The sequence below is a fragment of the Lepeophtheirus salmonis genome, chromosome 5, assembly GCF_016086655.4.
Source record: "Lepeophtheirus salmonis chromosome 5, UVic_Lsal_1.4, whole genome shotgun sequence".
Lineage (NCBI taxonomy): Eukaryota > Metazoa > Arthropoda > Copepoda > Siphonostomatoida > Caligidae > Lepeophtheirus > Lepeophtheirus salmonis.
This window is the reverse complement of record NC_052135.2, coordinates 42,323,735-42,347,110: the sequence shown is the minus strand read 5'-3', so window position 1 is coordinate 42,347,110 and position 23,376 is coordinate 42,323,735. Positions and strand designations below refer to the sequence as shown.

Below are 23,376 nucleotides of genomic sequence, written 5' to 3'. Positions count from 1 at the left end.
ATACTAGGTATTTGGTTCCATGTACATATAAGTAAAACATTTTATTAAGATAGTATATTGGAGATTTGAAATATATACTCCCATGTGTAGCCCATCAACAAAAATCAAGTTACAATGATTTTTTCCAAAAAATTATATATTGATTATATTTGCGTTGTTTCAATAATCATTTTCTATTTTTATGTTCAAACTATTATGAATAATCTTTCTGAGGCACCACAAAAGAAACTTACAAGTTGAAATATTGTTTAAATATCAAATTAAAAGTTTTGTTTATTGTCTGTGAAGTAATCATTGTAGAATGTGAGTTAAATATCTTAAAAATATGTGACAATTTGATTTATTGAACTTAACTTAGGAACGAGTGAGTGTAGGTAAAATTCATTATGTCTTATTTTTTAAAAAAACTTTAAAAAAAACGGTGGATGCTAAAGAGTTGAAAGTAAAAAGGGCCTATATATGTTAATGCGAGATAATATTATAAATATTGTTTCAAAAGAATTCCTTTGTTATCTGTGTTTGCAATTGGAAATGTTTTGTTGTTTTTTTTAATTTTATATCTAATATTTATCAAATTTTCTTCTAATTGATTATAATTTTTTTTTAAATGCTGAAATTTGAATTTGCTCACAATCTGTAAATATAAAATAAAGTGTGTGTGAGAGTTTTTTATAGGTGGCCATACCGTTGGATCTTGGTGGCTGAAACTTTGCGTAGGTGCCTTTTTTTAACTTGGTCAGATATTGTATTAATAATTTTTTGTAATATTTTCAAAAATGAACCGGTTATTGATGGTTATGCTTTGGGTTCTGGCTATCTTCCATAACTTTTTGATTTTGGAATTACGAAAAATTTTGATATTTTTATTTTCGTCTTTGCAACATTATGTGCTCATGTAATCGTCATTTTAAGTATTATCGACTAATAAATACATATTATGACATTTTGCATTTCTATGCCCAATCTAACAAATTTGACCATATGATAATTTTGGACATATCAATTAAATACAGATTTATATTAAAATATTTTATTTTAGTGCTAAATATGTGTTAGCTATACAGAATAGACTTCATATATGCATGAAAAATTCAAAATCTAATTCTAATATAATTAGGTTCATAGAGGGTTAATAAATTATGTTAACTTATTTTATGCAAAATCAGAGCAAAATAGTTTTTACAATTTTCTTCGCAAATTTTGATTGGGAAAAATGTAGACAAAAATAATAAATACACTTCTCACATAGACCAACTTTTACATGAATATTTATGTTTGTATGTGATTTGAAGTTTATAACACTTTTTTTATATTTATTAGAATACATTGTATATAGTATAAAAGCCCCATAATATAGTACCTGTAAGAATACCCTAACGCTCCCCACACCAAAGGGATCAAAAAATTTAGAATAAATAGTAATTAACATTGTCTATTTGATTTCCCGAGTAAGGCCGGGTAACACTTTGCTATTTATTCATATACATTAAAAATTGTCACCTTTTTAAGTGACAATACATTGAATGTGGGTAACAAAAACGTTCAGAAACTTTGCGTTGTATTTTAACAAGCAACTCTGAGCAATTCCGAGTACTCCCGCTAGTTGAACAATAATTATAAGATAGATTTCCTATTTAAAAAAAGGGGCACGACAGGGACAAATGAAGTATTATTAACAAAATGAGAATTTTATAATATAATAACCATAATTTGGTACTTGATATCAACCGAGAATTTCGAAGAAATAAGCCACAGTTGAGAGAAATATGTTCATAAAATAGTAGACTCTGTGTATTTTGAAGTAAAAAATAATTTTTGGATTTTTTTTTTTGTTAAAGATTACAATTTACCTTAAACATTTTTTATAAAACATGAAAGGAAATTGAAACTAGTGTTGTGTCAGTCCTTATTCATTCAGTCCGGTCTAGTCTTAAAATTAGTATTATCAGTCCTTGAGACCGGTTCTTAAGGTTGTCGGTCCTTCGGACTGAGTATACTAGAACTGATTAAAAAAAGAAGAAATAAAGTTGAGTAACATCATCAAGAACGGAACTTTATAAACTTTTAAGACTGATGTGCAGGACTGAATTGTATTGGACTGAGACTGAACTGGACGGGACTGCAGTTTTCAGTGCTAAATAAAGACTGAAAGAACACTAATTATAACTCCTTTCATGTAAAAAAAAAATGACGTTAAAAGCAAAAGATATTTTTCTAAAATTTAATAAAAGTCAGACTTTTCTTGTGTCCCTTGAGTTGAATTTGGTTGTCTACATTAGCTGGCTGTTGAGGTTTGACAAATACTTTTTTCTTATTATTCTCTTTGTGTTTGATGTCTTCTTCAATCATATTAGTGAGTTATATATATATGTATATAAAAGCAAGAATTTAATGTGTTTTTTATGATGGTTGAGTAATATGGAAAAAGGAGGTATGTTGTTATTTCTTTTGTATTTTATTATTAAGAACCGAGTTCTAAAAAAAAGGAGGACCTAAATATCGACAAAAGATATTAACTAACTCTATCGGAATTTACCTTGGAACTATACTTATGGTAAATTAACCCAAAGACAACCATAAACAATGTTCAAGATAAGGAGAAAGGTTCAATTTATCATATGTACATGTACACATAAAACGATGTAAATAATTCATAAATACACTTGAATCAACTATAAGCATTACAATAATTTTTTTTAGGATGAAGTTATATGTATATTAAGAAATGCTGAATAAAGTTGATTATCTTCATTTTACATGCAATTTGCAACACTTCTGATGGATTACTCATTATAATTTACAACAATAGTAATGTAAGCGAGAACTAATTTTTAAAAAAATAACTCATTTTAGCTCGCTTTTGTGTTTATGGGTACCAAATATATTAATAATGTGTGTTGTTGAAAAAAACTTGATTAAATAAAAATTCAAGGACTTAGAATTAATCAAAATAACTTTTAACTATATTATGAGACTCAAATACCATTTGCACTTTTCACTTTCAATTTAGATTTGAAATATATTCATTAATATTGAATAAACTTAGTTATGGTTTAAAAAAAGAAAGAATTTACTTTGTTTTACTATCAGAAGTTGAAAAAGTTTCATTTATGAATATTTGAATGTGGGAAAAAGTATATAATTTGAATATCTCAAGTTTTGACTTCTTACACCCTTTATTCACTTATTTACTATCAACCTACATATAACATGTAGAAAAAAAATCAAGGCACAGCGTATCATTAAAATGAAATCACTTGAGCAATTTATTTTAAATAAATGTATGCTGATTTTTTATGATTTTGGTTTTAATACAGGAAATGAATAACATTTAACTTTATATTGCAGTTCCTATTGACCATGTTGAAGCCATTCTTGGACGAAGTGCTCAGCTTCCGTGTGATATACTTCCAAGAGATTCCCATGATGATGTATATTTGGTGTTATGGTTCAAGGATGATAATACAAAGCCAATGTATAGGTAGGGATTTCTCTATATTTATTCAAAGAAAGCCAAACATATCATAAATGAGCTATCATTACACTACAGAGTCACATTTTTTCTCGCTTAGATTGAGATGGTATTGTATTTCTGATAGCTTCTACTTTAATAAATATGAAAACGATCTTCACAGTCCAAAATTTCTGCTTTTGAGGCCAACAGTGTACTTTTATAATATTTTTTTACAGCATCTACATGATTAAGTATTATTTTTTGCATAGAAGGGTCTAAAAAAAGACAAAAGCATAAAATATTGTTTGAAAATTTACAACAAATAAAAAAAGTACATTTGGATGAATCAGGGAAAATGCGTTGTAAGTACAAAAAAATGGACCATTTCTTTGAAAATATTTTTTGATCACAATGATAAAAGGTATAGTTTGTCGTAAGGTTGGAGATGTACAATTTTGAATGTTATTTAAGATTAGTTGCAAAAAATTCTGTGAATCGATCAAGCTATGAAGGCTTATTGATAATTAAAAAAATGTTGGCCTCTGTAGACCACAAAAGCAGAAAATTTTGATAGTAAAGGACATTTTCTCAAGATAAATCCAATCAATAAAACATGATGGTCTCAATCCAATGGCCAAAATGTGTCTACTAGTGTTATAGGTAAAAGTCAGTGTTGGATTTGGGCATTACTCATACCCAGTAAAAACAAAATTGGCTGAACTGAAGACGACAAGTTCTTCAAAATTAATAGAATTTGAAACAAACATAGTATAACTCTTCAGAAAACCAGGGTTAAAAATAAAAATTTTATTTTTTAGTTTGGATGTACGTGGAAAACCTTTGAGTCAAGCCTCTTACTGGTCAGACTCATCCTCACTAGGTCAACGCTCCTCTTTCAAAAGTAACATATATCCAAATAGTCTCATCATTGAAAAAATCAACCTTGGAGATTCTGGTATTTACAAATGTCGTGTAGATTATCGTAACTCGCCAACTAAGAATGTGAAATTAAATCTCTCCATAATTGGTAAGATTCATTATTCCTCTCTAACTTTTCTTTCAAATCCTAATATGAAAACTTTTATGAGGTTTTCATAACCCAAAAAAAAAGTCAATGAATGAACATATTGAAAAAGGATTTTTCCTGACAATATATTTCCCAATAAAGTATGTTCATTAAATATTTCTTGATAAACATATTTTTTTTAGAATGTAATACCTAGCAAATATATGTGACGTAGAAATCACAACTTAGCTTTTTTATTTATTTGATACATATTATATTAGCTTATATTAAAGAATGTTAAATGCAGGAATTCTTGGTAACTTACTATTATTGTAAAAACCTGAGTAATCCCGTAAAAACGTGATACATAGAGATACTAGTATTTAGTATATGAACATTTCTTCTTTTTTTTTCAATGATTAAATAAAGGAAGGGAAGAAAACCTACCTTTCTCTTAAATGTAGGTAATGAAAGAAAATACATCTAGATAACTCCACAAAAATTTACTCATTTAACCACTTAATTACCTACTTAAGTGGGCTTAAATCGTTATATTTTTATAACCATATATTAACATAAGAGTATATACTTCTATTAAATAAATATACAAGCCTCTGAAAACATGATTTTTTAGTTAAAATCTTTCCCAAAACTTTTGAAAGCTGTTTAAAATTCTTTTATGTCCATATATATATATATATATTTGAGAGGTTAACAAATATTTATGATCCCATTTTCGAGTAATTTTTTTATGTAAAATTATTTGTTTCTTATTGGTTAAAGAAATGTTTTAATCTACAATTCATTTTTAGGCTATTAATTTTAACAAGCTCTATAGCTCTTTTTTTATTCGGGGAGCTCTCGGAAAGGAAGAATTTAATCTAAAAACTATTCAAATGTTGTTTTTATTTATTTCCTGATTTTTACAAGTTATAAATTGGGGCAGGTTGTGAATTACAAACCCTAGCTACATCCAATTTTTTGCTTGTACATTACTTAATATATAGTTTTTTGTTGTGAGTTGGATGGGAGTTACGAAAAAACAAAATATGCAGGCTCTAAAAAACCATTCTGCTGAACTAGGGTATTGCTAGCTTCGATCATTTGGTGTGCGTTAGCCCAAAATTATTAACACTGTTATATAATTACTTATATATATACTTGGAATGGGTGCTTTTGTTGCAGGACTGAATACAGAGAAATAGAAACAAAGAATGAAGGTAGAAAAAAAGAGACAGAGAGACGGATGTAGAAACATAGAAAGGGAAAAAAGAAAAGGGAAGGAGGGAAATGTAGAAAGTGAGAAGGAAAATGAGGTTTTACTTCCGTAAAAAAAATGGATCTTAAGAAGGCAAAAGATATCATATGAATATGCTTGGCGATTTCATATGTCTACTTGCTAAATTTCTGACTGATCTTTTCAGCCATTTAGGATTTCATTTCTAATAACTTCAAAACACAAACCTATAAATAACCTTATAAATATATATAAGTTATGATAAAACTTGTTTTTTTAAGGGGGGAGCTTCAGATTTTTGGGAGGGCTACACCCCACCCCACAAAAAAGGGGGCTGCTGACTAGTATTCATGATAAAGATTAAAGGAAGAAAATTGAATATATGAGTCGGACTATCTTAAAATTTAATTATTTGCTTAAAGTGTAACTAATAAGTACTTGTATTTCAAAATAATGTACAAACAGGATCCGGCACAACAACAATTGCCCACGAAATAAGAAACCCTAATATATACATATATTATGTAAGATATATAATAAATATAGTATTTAACTATTAAATGAAGTGAAAAAGATTGTAATGGATTTACTTACTTTATATTTAGCACATAAGCTTCGTTACGTTGCAAATTACTAATCAAATAGATTAATACAACCAATTAACAAATAGTTCAATGCTTGCTGATGTATAATAAATGTATTTAAGCACTCTTTTTTCCATAGCAATCGACAAACAAATATTATGTAGAGTAAAAAATAATTATATTTATAATTCATATTCTTAATTAAGTTATTACATAGTTTCTTGTATTGAATATATAATAGGCATGGGTTTAACTAGTTTGGGTATTTAAAACCACCGTAATATTGAAAAAAAAATTATATTTTATTGTCTTTTTCCCCCTCTTTTAATGGAATATACTGATTTATCCTCATCTCAAGGCTATAATTATGTATGACTTTTTCTTGAATATTCTTGAAGTTGTAATTGATTATTCATAGTTTTAAATTGAGGTTTTGTGGTGGAAACAGTAAGAATTGCATTATAATTAACTTTGTATGATAAAATTAATAAAAAAACCTAAATAAGAAATAATAAAAATAAAAGAAAACTTAGAAATTGCCTCAAAACCTAATAGTAAATTTAGAATATATATATTTTTCAATTAAATATGTATAGGTTTATTAAATTTTTCGAGTTAAAAAAAAGTTTCAGGCTTTAACATAAATAATATTTACTTAATTTCTCATCAAAAAGATATATCATTATTTAATTTCAAGATATTATTAATATACACATAATTTTGTTATTACTATTTGAAAAAAAGAAACATATTAAATGCTAATAGATTTAGATATAAATTTCAAAAAAGCTCAAATTATTCATTAATACATATACATCGATCTCGAATATTTTCTAAGGATTATTTTTATTCTAAGATTTTTGTGTATGGGTGTTTAAAACATCATAAAATCATTCACTTTAGAGCTTGGAATACAAATTAACCAAAGTATTATAAGATACAATTAAATTAAAAATCATCTCTTTATATGAATATTTAAATATTTTTTCTCATAATAATTTTTATAAGGCTCGGAATTTTTTAACTTTTATGAAAGTTTTTGTATTATGCTAGAATTAAGTAAATAAAAATAAAAGTAACTTTGGTGTAAATATATATATGTATATATTAATATATGCATGAAAAATGAATTTAAATAACACTTTTGATCAAAGAGTTCTTGAATACTATATACTAATTGATATATTTTTAAATATTTAATCAAATGTTTATTTCATATGAAATTATAATTTCTAGTGAAACTTTGTCAAAAATATTTAAATTAAAATTTATTAGAGTAATGATTGGAAAATTAAATGAGCCAGTTTTGTAGAAAACTTAATTTGTAAAACAAAGAAATAGTTATTGTTACTTTGTTATTGTTCATCATTAGCCATTACTCATTACCTTCCCTTTTTCATCATGTCATAAGGAGAAATATGGAATATCATCGGGGAACTAATAGTTAGTTTTGAAAAGTGTTCTATATAAAAAATTATGTAACTAGATTAAATTGGCTCTTCAAATACTCTTTGACATCCTCTTCTCTCATGATAATAAGGATCCTATTATTATATGATAATATTATTATTATATTGAAGATTATGATACAAAATTTGATGCCATTTTTTTGTGTTTTTTTTTAATCATGCAGCTTGTTGTTGTTTACCCAGTTGTTGGACTGGATATAAAAAAAACATAAAGATCCTACTGTTTCTCGTCACTCTTTCCCCAAGATGAATTCTTAAAAAATGCCTGGCTTAGAACCATACCTAGGAAAACTGGCGTAGCTTATCGCCTTTAAGTATTCAACAGTTTGTTTTTCCATTTTTAAAATAAGAATTTTGTTATGAAGAGTTAAGATGATCATCGGAAGAGTCGAATGAAGCAGTTGCCATTTATGGATTATAATTCTGGAACTGTTATTTAGAATCGTCTGTTCTTCCAGTAATTGCTTCCAAAATATGTATCCACGGAAAAACGTGAGAGGACAACAACGAAAGCTCAAAAAATTATATCATTTTTTTTTTGATGGGTCTGAAATTATATGTTGTTCAATATCAAAGTAGTTTCCCATATTATTCACTAATCAATGTATGCTGTTTGAATGATTTAATTAATTAATCATATTAATTATCTTCTAGATTCAAAATTATGAATCCTTTTTCACAATTAACATTTAAATAGGTACTTTAATTTAATTAGGAAGAACAAATCATAAAAGGGCAGTAAATTGTCATGCCGAGGGAAAATCGCTCGAGGGGGGCTATAAATATCATAAATTGTAGAATGTCAGAAAGGAGTTAGTTAACTTTGAACAATTGTCTAGAAGTTAAAATATAAAAATCAGTGTTATAATCAAAATCATAAATGTAACAAATGCATTAAATGTTGTTTAAAATATTATGATAGTTATTTTGTATTGAAAATTTGTATTTGCAAACACGGGGATCCAACCAAACCCCTTAAGATCCCAGAAGATTAGGAGAATGTCTATGTTGGAAATAAGTTATGTCTTCTAATATCCATTGATTTTGACAATCCTTCTTGAATTGTAATGAACAATAATGTTTTTATAAGGACTGATAAAATAGTTCAATTGACTTAACTATCTCCTTTTCACAAAAATTGTTGTTCTATTTACTCTTACAACTAGTTGTAAAATAGAACCGGAGTTACTTATGTCAAATCAGAGACAAAAATTAATTTCTTTGGTTATTAAACCAAGAACCTTCTAGAAATATTTCCTGTCTAGTAAAACTTAATTAATCTTATAGAGCATCCCTATTCCATTGATAATGGATATACTCACTATTTCTAACGACGTAATTAAAAATTAGTACATTGTTAAAGAAAAATAGAGAAAAACTTGCAAAAAGAAGGTTTGCTATTAAAAAAACACGCTAAAGTATCCTAGTTGATAAAAAATCAATTAAAAAATAACTTAATTAAAATGTAAAACAGCCCTTACTAACATATATTTTCCTAAAAAAATTAAACTGAACACAAATTCACATTATTGATATAGTTGTTTGAATATAACTTTAGACGAGCTCAAGACTTTTTATAGTTGCAACTTGAACAGCACTCTTTTTATTTTTCAAAGGTATCATCATTATTTTTTTAATTCTTGAGGAGAGAACATCCAAATATAAAGTAGCCATGTAAGTAAAAGACGAAGAGTAACATTGAGTATTTTTTGATGAATCATAAGTGTGAGTCCATGTTTGACTTAAATTTGAATTGAGGATTGACATCAGGGTAATTGTCGCTTAGCTAGACGGAGAGGGATTTGTGTTTATTTCATTCCTTTCGTAACATAGCCGGAGGTCATATTTTTCACAGCTCTAATTACCAATATTTACTAGCTCGAGTAAAAACTTTAAGCGACAATTTATAATATATGACAATTAAGACGACCAATATTGTTATCAAATAATGCATTTTAAGACGAAGAAATTACAACTTTTTCAATTTGCTTATACAAGTTGCAACTTTTATAAAGATTGTACCTTATAAACAACATATATGTAAAATAAACGTACTTTTGTAAGTATTTATATAACGGTGTTGATGATATACTTGTAAACGCATGATACCTAGATATGGTAACCCACGTTTTCATGTCAAAAATAAGAACTGGTTGTACACCAGTCTTACCCTAATGTAGGTATATGTAAAATGCGACATTTCCCCCCCCCCCCTTTATTTTCTTGACTCATTGATTTTCGATATTTTTTTAATACACAAAAATGAAACTCTCTTGAGTTTTAACGTATGTACGTTAGGAATGTTAAATCAAAAGTTTATAGGAAATATAACTTCTGGAAATTATTTTATTTTTTGTAGTATTTGTAGGTACCTTATACTATTATGCTTGTTCACAAAATCGATTTTTCAAGTTTAAATTTCTGAATGTTATTCCTTTACTTTCAGTTCCACCAGAGGAGCCAGTCATACGTGATGGGGATGGAAATCAAATCCTTGGCTATGAAGTTGGACCTCATGAAATTGGTGATGATCTTATATTGGATTGCGAGGTGCATGGAGGTAATCATATAGAAATGTTATTTTATACTTTCATTAATAGGTTAGTGTTGTCATGATAACAATATTTTTGTAAGGGTTCCTGTGAAAATGTTAGCATCGATATTTTAATAATTAATTGACTAGAATTATGGAATAAAAATGCCGTTAATGGCAACTAACAAGCACTAACATGGGTTTCTCCATGGTTTTTGTTCCGTGCAGGGAGAGGAAACAAGCTTAGAAATTTGAAGACGTTATATAGTACAATTACCATTCTTGTTTCGTTTTATAAAGTACCATTTTTTTAGCTATTTAGTTTACGTCATTAGAAGGACAATTTTTTTATGATGTATTAGTGCTGCAATAATTTATTTCAATACTAATTTACTATAGAACTGTTTTAAAAGCGTAAGAGCCCCAGTACCATTATAGTAACTGTATACGGAACATCACTATCATAGGTTTAACTAATTATGGCGATTTTCTTCACTTCCTTTTCCTTTTAGGACATTTTCTCCCTTCTATTCCCTTCCCAATCGTTGACTCACCATACATATTTCATCCTCTAATAACACATCTACGAAAGAGAAACTCTAGACTAAATATAATACATTTTTTTCGTCCATGATCTTATTTTTACCTTTGATATTTGATAAAATGTTAAGACATTGCTTAACACCAAAATTACTGATATAGTTACAAATTTATTTTTTCGTAGCATTTTCTCTCCTACAAATAATCAAAGAATCTCTTCATTTTGAAAATGAGAATCAGATGAGATTATGTTATGCAGAGGGAATATAAATAAATAATCAATTCCAAACACGTCCGATAGATGTGAATTTACTTTTTGAATAAACTGCTAATTTTATAATTTACATGCAGTGACGGATAACAATATATTTACAGAAAGACAGATCTTTTTTAAAACCTTCCAAACTACTCTTATGATCTGTACAGTTTAATATTGCTGAGTATAAGTTGGTTATGGCTTGTGTCATTATGAATAGCATTCTTAGTAGGCATAACAATGTATTAACATCAAAATTTGACCAAATATATAAATCAACTAGTTTAATCTTCAGTGTGTATCCCTCCAGAAACTGAAATATCCTTGTAATATCTTGTATGTATCATATTTTTACCTAACCTTCTCTTACAATTCTTAATTTCACAATAAACTGTATTTTTCCATTTTGAAATTTGGGGTGGTCTTGGTAAGTCATTCTAATATCAAGGATATATTTATAGGCTTAGTGACTTGTGTAAAAATATTGTGATAATAAAAAGTACAAAAATGAGATTGTATTTCGTTAAAAATACAGTCAGACATAACTGTTTCCAATCTATGAAGAAGAACTTGGGACCTAAAGCAAATAAAAACAGGGTATTATAGATCAATTTTCCAACAAACTTAATAACTGTGACATTAAATTAGAGCATAAAATATTCTATTAATACCAAATTCCCTCTTAGAAACATCATTTTTTTTACACCTAGGCTATACACAAATTTAATATTTGAGTGGGCTTGGCACATGTTGAAGATGATTTCGTCATTGGAAGAGAAGTAGGGAATTTAATTGACTTAAATAAACTGTCAGAGGTCTAAATGCTCAACGTAAGAACGAAGATAGAAATCCTATAGTATATAATAAACACTTGAATCATATTATACCCAATGATAATAGAGATACTATAAAGGAATTGGGAGAGATAGTTGTATTTGCTAGCAAATATTGCTTGCAAAATTATTTAAATATGTTCCTTAGATTACATTTCGGTATGAAAGGACACTTAGGTTAATTATTCATCGATATAAGAAGTACAAGAAAGAAAATACCGACTGAGTAGTCTTTTTTAAATTGTTGTTCTAACTTTTTTTAAGTATATTATATTTTCTTTAAATACCATATTAGTGAGTACGAGGATTTATTTACGTAAGTTTATATTTTAGAAATATTTTAGAGTTTATAACATTGATGAAGAGGTTATAGAAAGGGGAATTAGAATTAAACTTAAATGTTTATTAATGTTTTTTTAACACAAACTTCCTTTCATTCATTATTAAATCATTTGTGTTGTATAATATTAAATGAAAAAAAGATCTTGGTAAAGAGAAAAATAAAAGTAGTTGCAGAAAAGAATAATGAATTTTGTAAACTGTTGACAATAGATTATTACTTAATCAAAAGAAGATTATCGATGAAGAGATGTTTTATAAAGAATAAACATTTCGCTTTAAGTTCATCTCCCTTTTTGATATTTCATAGCTTTTGTAGAAAAATAATACGAAGGCATCAAAAGTATTTTTGAAATCTCAAAAATGTATTTTAAATCGTGTTAAAATACACAATAACCAATGAAATATCATAACAAAAAAGTTGGAAAGAGGAAGTAAATGATTAAATTAAGAACTTACAATAGAGAGTTAACAATATGAGTCACACAAAATAGATCGAACATATTTGAGCAAAACACACCTTTACACCTTCTACACAATAGCTATAATTTGGTTATTCTTGAGAAACTTTGACTTTAATGCATTGGAATAAAAATGTGCATTTACTTATTATGATAATTATAATTTAAAATAAGGTAGTACATATTTGTTTATTCAAATATAACTTTACGTATCAAGCTATCAAACATGAAGAAAAAGGGAAATAATTCCGTTTATATAAATTATGAAAGTGAAAAATAATTTCACCATTCTTCTTTTTCTTTTTTAATGAGCTCATTATCGATTAATTTCTTTATATTTGCCTCACTAACATGAAAATGTACACTCAGTTTAAATATTAACTGTCGATTTTTCTACTTCTTTCCCCTTATCAGTGTTCTCTACGTTGAGTACAAACAATTCGATTGCACAGGTTTACTTCACTAACATAGAAGTATAGAAGGGCATTCAATGAGGGTGGACTAGAGGGAAGGTAGCCTACCCCCCCCCCACCCCCCTCAAAAGGAAAGTTTGCTTTTTACTAGAAAGTTTAATATGTGAATTTGAAATTAATTATTCAAATTTTTTTCCAAAAAATTTAAATTTTGGCTTAAAAATAATTTAATATATATTTTAAACTTTGGATTTTTGATTTTTTTCGAAAAAAAGTTTCTAATTGAAATTTAATTTGTGAATTTTTTTTTCTTAATCAGTGTTAAGAATGCCAATTGCTTGAATTGGAATTATCTTTTGCTAAGTTGCTGAAAACCATTAACGCCAATAATTAAACATTAGTGTCATAGTTGGCAAGAATGGGATACCAAATAATTTCTGGCCTTTCAACTGGTTACTTTTTTTTTGACAAAAAGTTGAAAAGATACAATTAATATATCAACATGGTTTTGAAGGTGGAGAAATAAGGTTCTCAATGAGGGGGGAAATAAATACAATTTCTTACAAGACTTTAAAAGATATAATGATAATTGAATCTAAGGTATGGTTATTAAAAATGCGATGCTTTCTAAACAAAATAAAATACATCAGAGAATATTTCAATGACAATTTTTTAGTTGTTTAGTAAAAGTAAGACAAATTTTAAATACACGCACAATAAGGAAAAACTTTTTTTATATGAGGGCAAACTTTCTTTGTAATCAAGTTACAATGATTGATGAAAAAATTGAAACAAATACAAACTTTGCGGTTTCATCATAAAATAAACCATTTCTATGTTTTGAAAGAAAGACAAAGATACTTTTTACATTAATTAAGTTATGCATTATTAGAAAACTGTGTCAAAATGCCATAAATAATTCAAAATGTGTTGAAAAGACAAATTAAATTCACATTTATATATTTTTGTAACAAGAACACTTTAAAAGGTTAATTTAGAAACTTTATCTATAAATTACAATTTTATTGTTTGAGTCTGACAATTTAACTGTATCTCTTTCTTTGACTGTTTTCCTCTTTAATATAATTGTTTTAGCATAACAACAAAATTAATTATCTGAGAAATTTACAATAAAGGAATGTCAAAACATTTTCTTGATATAAACAAAAAAAAGTACAACAAAGTGTATTATTAAAGTCTTAATAGAATACTAACAATTAAAATGTAGATGAAAGACTAACTCAAATGAATAAAGTAACTTTTTAAATCAAGAAGCCACACCTTTGTAAATATCAAAGCACTTTGTATCTGTTTTTTTTCAGGAAATGAGCAATAAATTTTATAACATATGTTTTTAAAAACGTAAACATGTTTCGGAAATATATGTAACTGTATAAAAAATAAAGATTTGTATACATAGATATGCAGTGAGTGGTGTCCAAAAGTCTTAAATTTCCATATTTGGTGCGTAATATTTCTTTGTTAAAACTTACACTCCGCAATCTGATTGTATATAAAGCAATTTGGGTCTAATTTACCAATTGTGATACAAAAAGAAGTTTATTCAGATCATTTATATCAGAATAGTTTTAACACCTATGAAGATGGAGGTATATCACCTCTTCAAATATTTGGTATTCAAGTGTCTTCAATAAGCCGCAGTTCCTTGAAATATAATATCAAGAAGATTTAAAAGGTTTGAACCCTTTACGACAAGTCGAAAAGTGGATTTCCAATATCGGCATGCTATTCGAGGAACACTTTGAAAGTTAAACCTTAAATCTACAAAAAAAACCTGAATTTAATATTTACTTTTACCTGACTCATATTATCAGATGTGGGAACTTGAACAAAAGACATGTGACTTGAATTCGATATTCTAGTACACAAAAAAACTCAACTTGACCACACAAATAAAAAGCACAAGACTTGACTGGAACTAAAAAGTCATTTCAATTTTTTCACTGGATACCAATTACTATTTAAAGTTTCTTTTAGTTTTTCTGATTACTTGAACTAGAGAAAAATAATTAAAAAAAAATTAATTACAATATTTAAAAAACTTCTTCAAAAAAAGGTCAATTTTGATTTTTTTTTCATTGTCACTATTAATTTTTTATAGAATAGGCAATACAAAGTTGTGTTAAAAAAGTTCAAAATTGCAATATAAATTATTCGATCAAATTATTAAATATATAATGAAAAGTTACTGACTTACTTCATTTATGAAGTAATGTGAGAACATATTCACGCAACTTTACAATGCTTGTTTATTAAATAGTGTATTCGAAAATTAAAAGTTCAACTCAAAAATCATTACAAAACCAACTTTTTTTGAAAATAAATATGTTTAAGTTGTAATATAAGTTTTTTTTTCTTAAGTTTTAGCTTTAATATACAGCAATTGAAAAAATATGTAAGCATCCTAATAAGATCCATCATTTTATTCGAATATTTTATGATATGACAAATTTTTTACAGATAATAAATCATTAATCTGTTGCAATGTTTTCATCAAATCTTTTTAATTTTTATTTTCATCTATACAATTCTGTCAGTTTGAAAAATAGATCTGAATTGAAAAATGATTCTTATTATTAGGTTTTCCAAGGGTTAGGTAATTAAAAAAATATATTTTTATCACAAAACTGGAAAACAAAAAAGTTTCTTATATAACAGAAATTTAATTTAATTGTATTAATGGTTTCAAATTGAAATACTTTCATTGACTTGCATCAGTTTGAATCAGAGCGATTTTTTTTAATCGATTATATTATTTCAAATAACTCAGAACATGGTTAGAATCAATATTTTATCGATGATATTTCACACATAGTTTGATTAGCTGAGACAAACAGCATTACAAAACGATAAAACATAAATGGACATTGCAGGAGTTCAAGGATTATATAATTATAATTGATTGCTTACATTTAGCAATTAGGCTTTAAAGTAGAAACTAAATATATTATAAATCAAACGATTATTGGTTATTGCTTTTCTCCCTGAATGATCGGTATTTTTACATACAAAATTTGTACTTGTTAGTTACTATTATGTGTTTAAAAATGTTTGTAAAAAAAGATTGAGGACCGTCAAAGGAATTTATTAAAAATATTTTTTATTGAAATTATTTATTTTATCAAAAATAAAATAATATATTCTATTTATGTAAGAAATTTAAATATAATTTTTACGATCATAGGTGTTCCAGCTCCACGTGTTACATGGTGGAAAGGTGGAACCATATATGACTCATCGGACGAAACCATTCGTCCAGGAGTATATGTTAACCGCATGATATACAAGGATCTTTCACGACAAGACCTCAACACACAGTATGTGTGTCAAGCTTCAAATACCAATCGGACTCTTCCTGTTTCCAGAACTATCAAAGTGTCATTAAACCGTAAGTAATGTAACAAAACCATAATATGAGATAAAATATTTTCTTTGAAAAAAAAATAGTCAATAGGAAAATTATGAATACTACAAAAGACTATAACATGCCCAATTTCAAGACTATTAAACGTATTTGGAAAGTTCCCTAATTCAATTAAAAATAAGTTGATTGCCAACACTACCCGGAAAAAATTGAACATCTTTTAATGACATATTTCCAACACTTTTTGGTTTGTTGTGACAAAAACTAGTGTTATTGACATTTATTACACTTTTTTAATGGATTTGGCGATTTGGCGTCCATGCAAATTTAGTATAGTCATTAATTAGGCCAAAAAAATCAGTAAACTATTGCATCCTCTATGTATTTTATTGTTCAATAGAAAGCTGCAAATATTGTTTTCTAGAGCTTCTATCCTAAATATCACTTTATTTTTTAAAAATTTGAATTTTTTTTATTATTTCCTGAGTAAAATCTTACATGTATTTCAATAATACATTTATCGACTAATTTCTTATGGATATTATTATTCTAACAAATTTTTTTCACAGTTAAGCCAGTTTCTGTCAAAATACTTGCAAAGCCTACATTTATATCCGCCGAAAAAGAAATTGAAGTTATTTGTCAAGCTCTAGGTGGATATCCACCTCCAACTCTCACTTGGTGGCTTGGATCTAAATCTTTGGATGCATATGATGAGGTAATGAACCATTGAATTGTAGTGTTAAATAAACATATATAAGATCATCCTAAGTCAGTACCTCTAAAACTCTTTTGGGATAATAAAATTCAGAGAAAGAGGGCAACAATATCGATGAGATTTATTTTTACTTTTTTAAAGAAGATTCAAAATTAATTTATATATAAAATAATGAAAAATTATCAACAAGCATGTATCTGTAGGCTAAGAGGTTAAAATGTTTTCTACCCTGCACGTCTATCTTTTTGTCCAATCTAGTTTCGTTTTTGAAATGAAACCGAATATTGGGAGTTGGGGGGCGGGTTGGCGGAGTTACTATTAGTGATGAGACTCGGTGAAGGTCAATATCTTTTGTCTCATTTCAAGTAATTTCTTCTAGACCAATAAGACAGAAAAATTCCGATGGACAATCGGTATAAGAATTTGGATATAAAGTTAACCGCATTCAAACCTTAGACCGATATTGAATCGAAATGTATCTCTATACAGCTTTGCATGACGTCATCAATGTAATATTTGCCTTTTTAAATTGATATGCAATTAAAATAATGGTTCAGTCAAAAGTTTAGATGATAAAAATCAAAGTAAAAAAAAAAATGTAGAACTGATATATACGGGTCCAGTTTTTAGAACTGGTTTGAAAGACGAAATAAGAGCGATCCACAAATAATTATAACGTGGTCTTGGACATTAAGGTATTTCTTATTTTTTATTTTGTTGAAATTTCTGGAATGCAGGTTCAAAATCCGTTCCTATTGCTAAAAAAAATATAATTCAGAAAGTTTCAGCGAAATTGAAAAATATTTAGAGGTAGCTCAAAGGCCTCAAAGTTTTAAAAATTGAATTTTTAAAAAAAAAAAAAGTAATTTCTTCTTCTGTTATCATGGAAACAGTTAAAGATAAAGCTTTTTCTACTCTATAATTTTCGAAAGATGATCAAATTTACTATAAGACATATTAATGTTTGATATGGATAAAAATATCACTTAATTTGAATTATAAGGAAAAATATCTCAAGAGAAAAATAATATATATAAAGTGTATTGTGCGCCGTTTTTTTATATTTCTTCTTTTTTTTTCCTACAAAATATGTTTTTATTACATATTTTCAATTAGTTTAACTGTTAGAGCTTCAGACTGACAATTCGTTTTTTTATTATAAAGAATATGATTGGTAAAGTGATGTTTAGAGTGGTTTTTTTATATTGATAATTTAAAAAAAATTATACACAATTTTCCATAATAATTATACATTTAACATTGTGTGATATATACTTTATTAGTTTATAACTTACTTAACATAGGATAATTTATATCATAAAAATAACCATTTATACTGTATCAAGCTATTTTGTAAAATTTGCAAATGAAGAAATAGTATACAAACGTTTTGTGTCCAGATACATCTTTTGATGTTCTTCAACAGCTTGAAATAAGAATTGAAGCTGCAATTCGTTAGTTGTTAACGAACCACTATATTATAATAAGTGCCACTCCTAGTTCAGCTTGGACATTTACAAATTTAAAGGCATTAACAATTTCAAGAGATTTCTTATAAGTATCGTTACTTGGCCATCTCAATGATTTTTTTGTTTTTTTTGTAACAAAGTCTTCTTAATTTTTGTTAATATTTTTTTTTTCATTTTGGTCTTGTTTTTCCATATTTTTCAATCCAAGTATTATTTCGTTTTTTGTTCAAATAGAGCAAAACTAACAATATCTTTAAATAAATATCATATATAGTTTGAAATTTTTTGAGATACCGTTTTAGAAATCAGAATATTGATTCCAGAATAGTTATTTAGTGATTTCATCAAATTCAAATCATTAAATGGAGCATTGGATGCTTCAGGAGCCAACACCCATGCTTTCAAATATATTAGTACAATAAAGATACAAATATCCCACAATCCTTGTTCCTCTTTAGAAGTTAATTTAAACTACTACTCTAATAACAAAAAAATTAAACAATACAATAATTTAGATAGCCAACGAGCATGGTATATTAGACTGGGAGACATAATTTTTTACCACACTTTGGAGTACCACCCAGAAATACTATTACAAGTTCAAAATTATTTATAATCATATCTTAGAAGACTCCGTAGAAGATTATCGTTCACAAAATGGATAATTTCTTCTCATTTATCTTCAATGTGACATACTATTTCTGTATTTAGAGTTCCAGGATCGTAATTAGTTTTTTCTATCATTTCCCACATTTTTTGGAATCTTTTGAAGAGTAGAATCTCGATAGAAGTGTTATTTCCAATTAATGCATTAAAAATTGTTATAATTATTAATTCTATAATGTGATGTCAACGTGTAAACAGTAATAACTTATTATCAAGCATTTTCTCTAATAAAACACAAGTTCCAGCTATTCTGTCTATATTTGAGCTGGTTGTATCAAAACACATAAATTTAATTTTTCTGCTACTCCTCAATCTTGAACGGCTTCAAAAATTGAAGTAGCTTGTACCAGGTGGAACCTTGGGAACTCAAAGTAATTTGAAAATTGCTCGATCAGAAATTATTATTGGGAGACAATCAACCATATCTTTTCAAATTAGATTGCACATCATTTTACTATCCTAATGGATTCACAGAGGAATGTTACGTGGAAAAATTTTGTTAATATTTTTGGATTTATATTCAATTCTCTTACTAAGAATAGTAAGTTAGTTCAGAGTAAACGCATTATTGGGTTCGCTCAAACTCTTTACTGATTTTGCTAATACAAAAACAACTTTTTGATTTGATACTATTGTACGATCAAGAACTGATGCAACTTCTTGAGTGAAAAAAATTTTCTTCATCTTTTATATTTGATTAAGTATCCCCTTGTTCTTTTCCCTTCTTAAAAATTTAGTTGTATAAATATATTACGATTAGAGTGTCATGTCAAATGGATTTAGATTGTAACAAAAGTTCTCCAGATGTAAATATGAGAAATTATGCTTCATAGAGGGCACTTTTTATATTTAGGACACCTTTGCCGCACCAATAAATGAAACTAATTTGACATCCCAAATTAAAAACCAATACAATTTAAAAAAGAATCATTTTTTGCGGAAGGAAAATAGTAAAAATTAAAAAACATTGTACGCAACAAGTTGTATATGTATTAGTTATCTATTCAAGTACTTTGCAATATAATCAATATTATGAATATTTTTTTAGCAGAATAACATTACATATATGTGTATTAATTACGTGATATTTTATAAATTATAAAACGTAAGAAGCTGTATTACGAGCTTTTTTCACGATAATCGAGAAAGAATTAATTTTTTTTTTTAAATTAGCAATTTTCAAAACTTTGAAGCCTTTGAATTACCTCTAAATATTTCTTAATTTCACTGAAACTTTACTAATTATATGTTTTTATCAAAAGGAACAGATTTTGTTCCGGCGACCCGGACATTTCAACAAAATAAAAAATAAGAAACATCATACTTTTTATAATTTCCGTACCGTATCGCAACACTACTAACAATTTGCATATTATTATACCATACTTAAACATTCTTCATTCCAAAGGATGATCGTTCTTTAGAACTCACCATTCATAAAGTCAACTGATTTAAATTAGAAAAAAAAGTCAGGAGATGGGATAATATATTATGTATGTAGTGAGTTAACTCAATAACAATCCTGAGCAAAAATCAAGTCAAGGAAAAATGTCCAATTTATTTTTATCATGAAATAAATATACAGCCCAACACTGTATAGCCATATTTAAACTAATTATAGGCTTTCTATTCAGTTTTTTGGAATATTTGAGATATGTAATGACACTTAATATATTTTGAAACATTTATTTAATCTATGAAACTAAATTAGGCCTAAATATGGTATCTTATATCGTACATATCAATGTGACAATCAATTTTTGCTAAATTGAATGCAACTTGTAGTTCATTCAAATGATTAATCAGAAGAATTTGACTTATATAAATTGACTATAATTTTTCGAAGAAAACAAGTTTTATGAAAGCACAACCTTCATAAAAATACTTTTAGTTTTCTTTTATGTGGACAGTTCATTATTTCAAAAAGTTTAACATAGTACCTTGATACATATAAATTAAGGGTTTTATTTTATAAGGAATAATGTATCCAGTAAATTTAAATTATTTCATATTAATGAGTATTTATTATGTTCAAGGATATTGATATAAAGCTTATTGGTAGGATTTTTTAGAATCATTACACAAATGCATAAGTTGGTGTGCAAAGGTACTGAATAGATGATATTTCATAATTATGACTCTAGGAAAATTCAAATAAATAATTTAGTAACCTTAAAAAAATAATTTTATTACTTTTCTTATATTTCTTTGAAGAAAAATCACTTCAAAGCTATAAAAAAGCCGATACTTATTTCAAGCTATTTAAAAGAAAATCCAACTTTATTTTAAATATATGATAATAATAAATTTATATTTTAATGATGGAGAGACGATATTATAATTAAACTTATAAAGGATTTATAATCGAGTCTTAATTTTAAAGCTCTTCAAATAAGACATAATGTTAAAATCCATTTTAGAATTAAATAAATAGTAAAGTACGAATTAATGATGTAATGGAACTGCATTGGACCCAAAGCTGCAATTTATGGATCCGCTACATCACAACTTGTTCATTAAAAGCGTGTTATCTTGTAAATTTTAAGATTGGAGAACGGTCAATAGATTAATAATGACGATTTGTTGTTTCGGATTGGTCAGTCCAAAGTCATGGTGCACAGTCCGGTTCATTTTAGAAGAACCGGTTCTTTTACGTATTCTGAAAAACGGTTCACGAATAATACCCCCCCACCCTTTTTATCCTTTTAGAGGTTCAAGGACCAGTTTAAACCTACGATCTGTGACATCACTAGAACAAATAGGTAGAACTTTTACCTTTTCCTCGAAACAAAGAAAAAATTAGTGGAAAAAACATTCACCTTCAAATTCAATCTTAATTCATCCTCTCTAAGAATTACTTCTTATTACTCGCTTGAAACAAAATACACTTACTAAGTTTATTAAATGGTAATATTTTATTTATAATCATTGAATAGTCATCATGAACTTTACAAATACCATTATAAAAGTACAGTAATAAATCTAATCATTTTTTCAATAAAAAAAATGTGTTTCATTTTGATATTTCAAGTTGAAATGAATGTACATGAGATTGTTGCTATGGACTCAATTTTTAAAGATATAATTGTAAAAATGTTAAATGCTGTTACTTTAATCAATCGAACCATTTAATTAGTTTGAGATATGTGGTACGGTAATAAAACAAACAAAAAGAAGCATTCCCAAAATAAAAAGTCTGATGGACTTAAAATTTATCATTTTTAATAATGACCAAAGGTAGTAAAAAGTTTTTATATTACAAATCTAGGAAGAGTCTCAAGTCTTTGCTCATAAATACAAATTCATGAATATTTTCGTCGAGTTCTCACATATTTTTATCCAGTTCTAAAAATTTATTTTTAGCTCAATTCAATTCTATAACTATTATTTAGGTTTTAATATACATAGAGGGTTTACAGAATTCTATATAAAATAGTTTTTGATTCAAAGTTATTTTGCAAGTATTACTTATCGAGTCAAAGTCAAGTATCAAATCTATCATTGTTCAGGTTCAGTTGCAAGTCTTGAAAATATGGACTCGACTCCATTACCCTTCCAAATATGTGTAATTCGAAACATGATAAAAAAATTTTTAAAAAACTTTCAGTTTCAATAGTCTTTAAATATATTTTCAAATACTTTCAATAATTAATTTATAATTTGGGAGATTATTTTTAGTACTCCTTGCCTGCTTCATTAGAATACCTCTTTTAAACTTAGTACTTTTTTTTCATAAATTTTATTTCATGAGTCTTAGCAAGCATATTTTATGTATTTTTATCAACTGAGGAATAGATCAGTTTAATAGAAAAGTGAAATGAAATAGTCAATACAAACACAATTCATATTAGTACTTTTTTTTAATACCACTAAAATACAAGTTATAATAAAAAGTTTATTATTTAACTTAAGCTATAATAAAAAGTGCTTAAAGAATATACGAAAAATGTATTACCTTTTAAATTGACTTAAAATACTTTTTTTATATATTATAACTAAGTTATAGTATTAAA

At 26.9% G+C, this 23,376-nt stretch overlaps 1 protein-coding gene across 1 annotated transcript in view; it reads left to right on the top strand.

Moving 5' to 3' along the window:
- Nucleotides 1–23,376, top strand: part of LOC121117225 (hemicentin-1) — a 338,247-nt gene that overhangs the window by 171,071 nt on the left and 143,800 nt on the right. Inside the window, exons 2-6 of the mRNA XM_071888683.1 lie at nucleotides 3,349–3,481; nucleotides 4,273–4,481; nucleotides 10,197–10,310; nucleotides 16,331–16,534; nucleotides 17,080–17,228. Coding sequence (XP_071744784.1) covers nucleotides 3,349–3,481; nucleotides 4,273–4,481; nucleotides 10,197–10,310; nucleotides 16,331–16,534; nucleotides 17,080–17,228 — 809 coding nt within the window. The remainder of the gene's footprint in view (nucleotides 1–3,348; nucleotides 3,482–4,272; nucleotides 4,482–10,196; nucleotides 10,311–16,330; nucleotides 16,535–17,079; nucleotides 17,229–23,376) is intronic.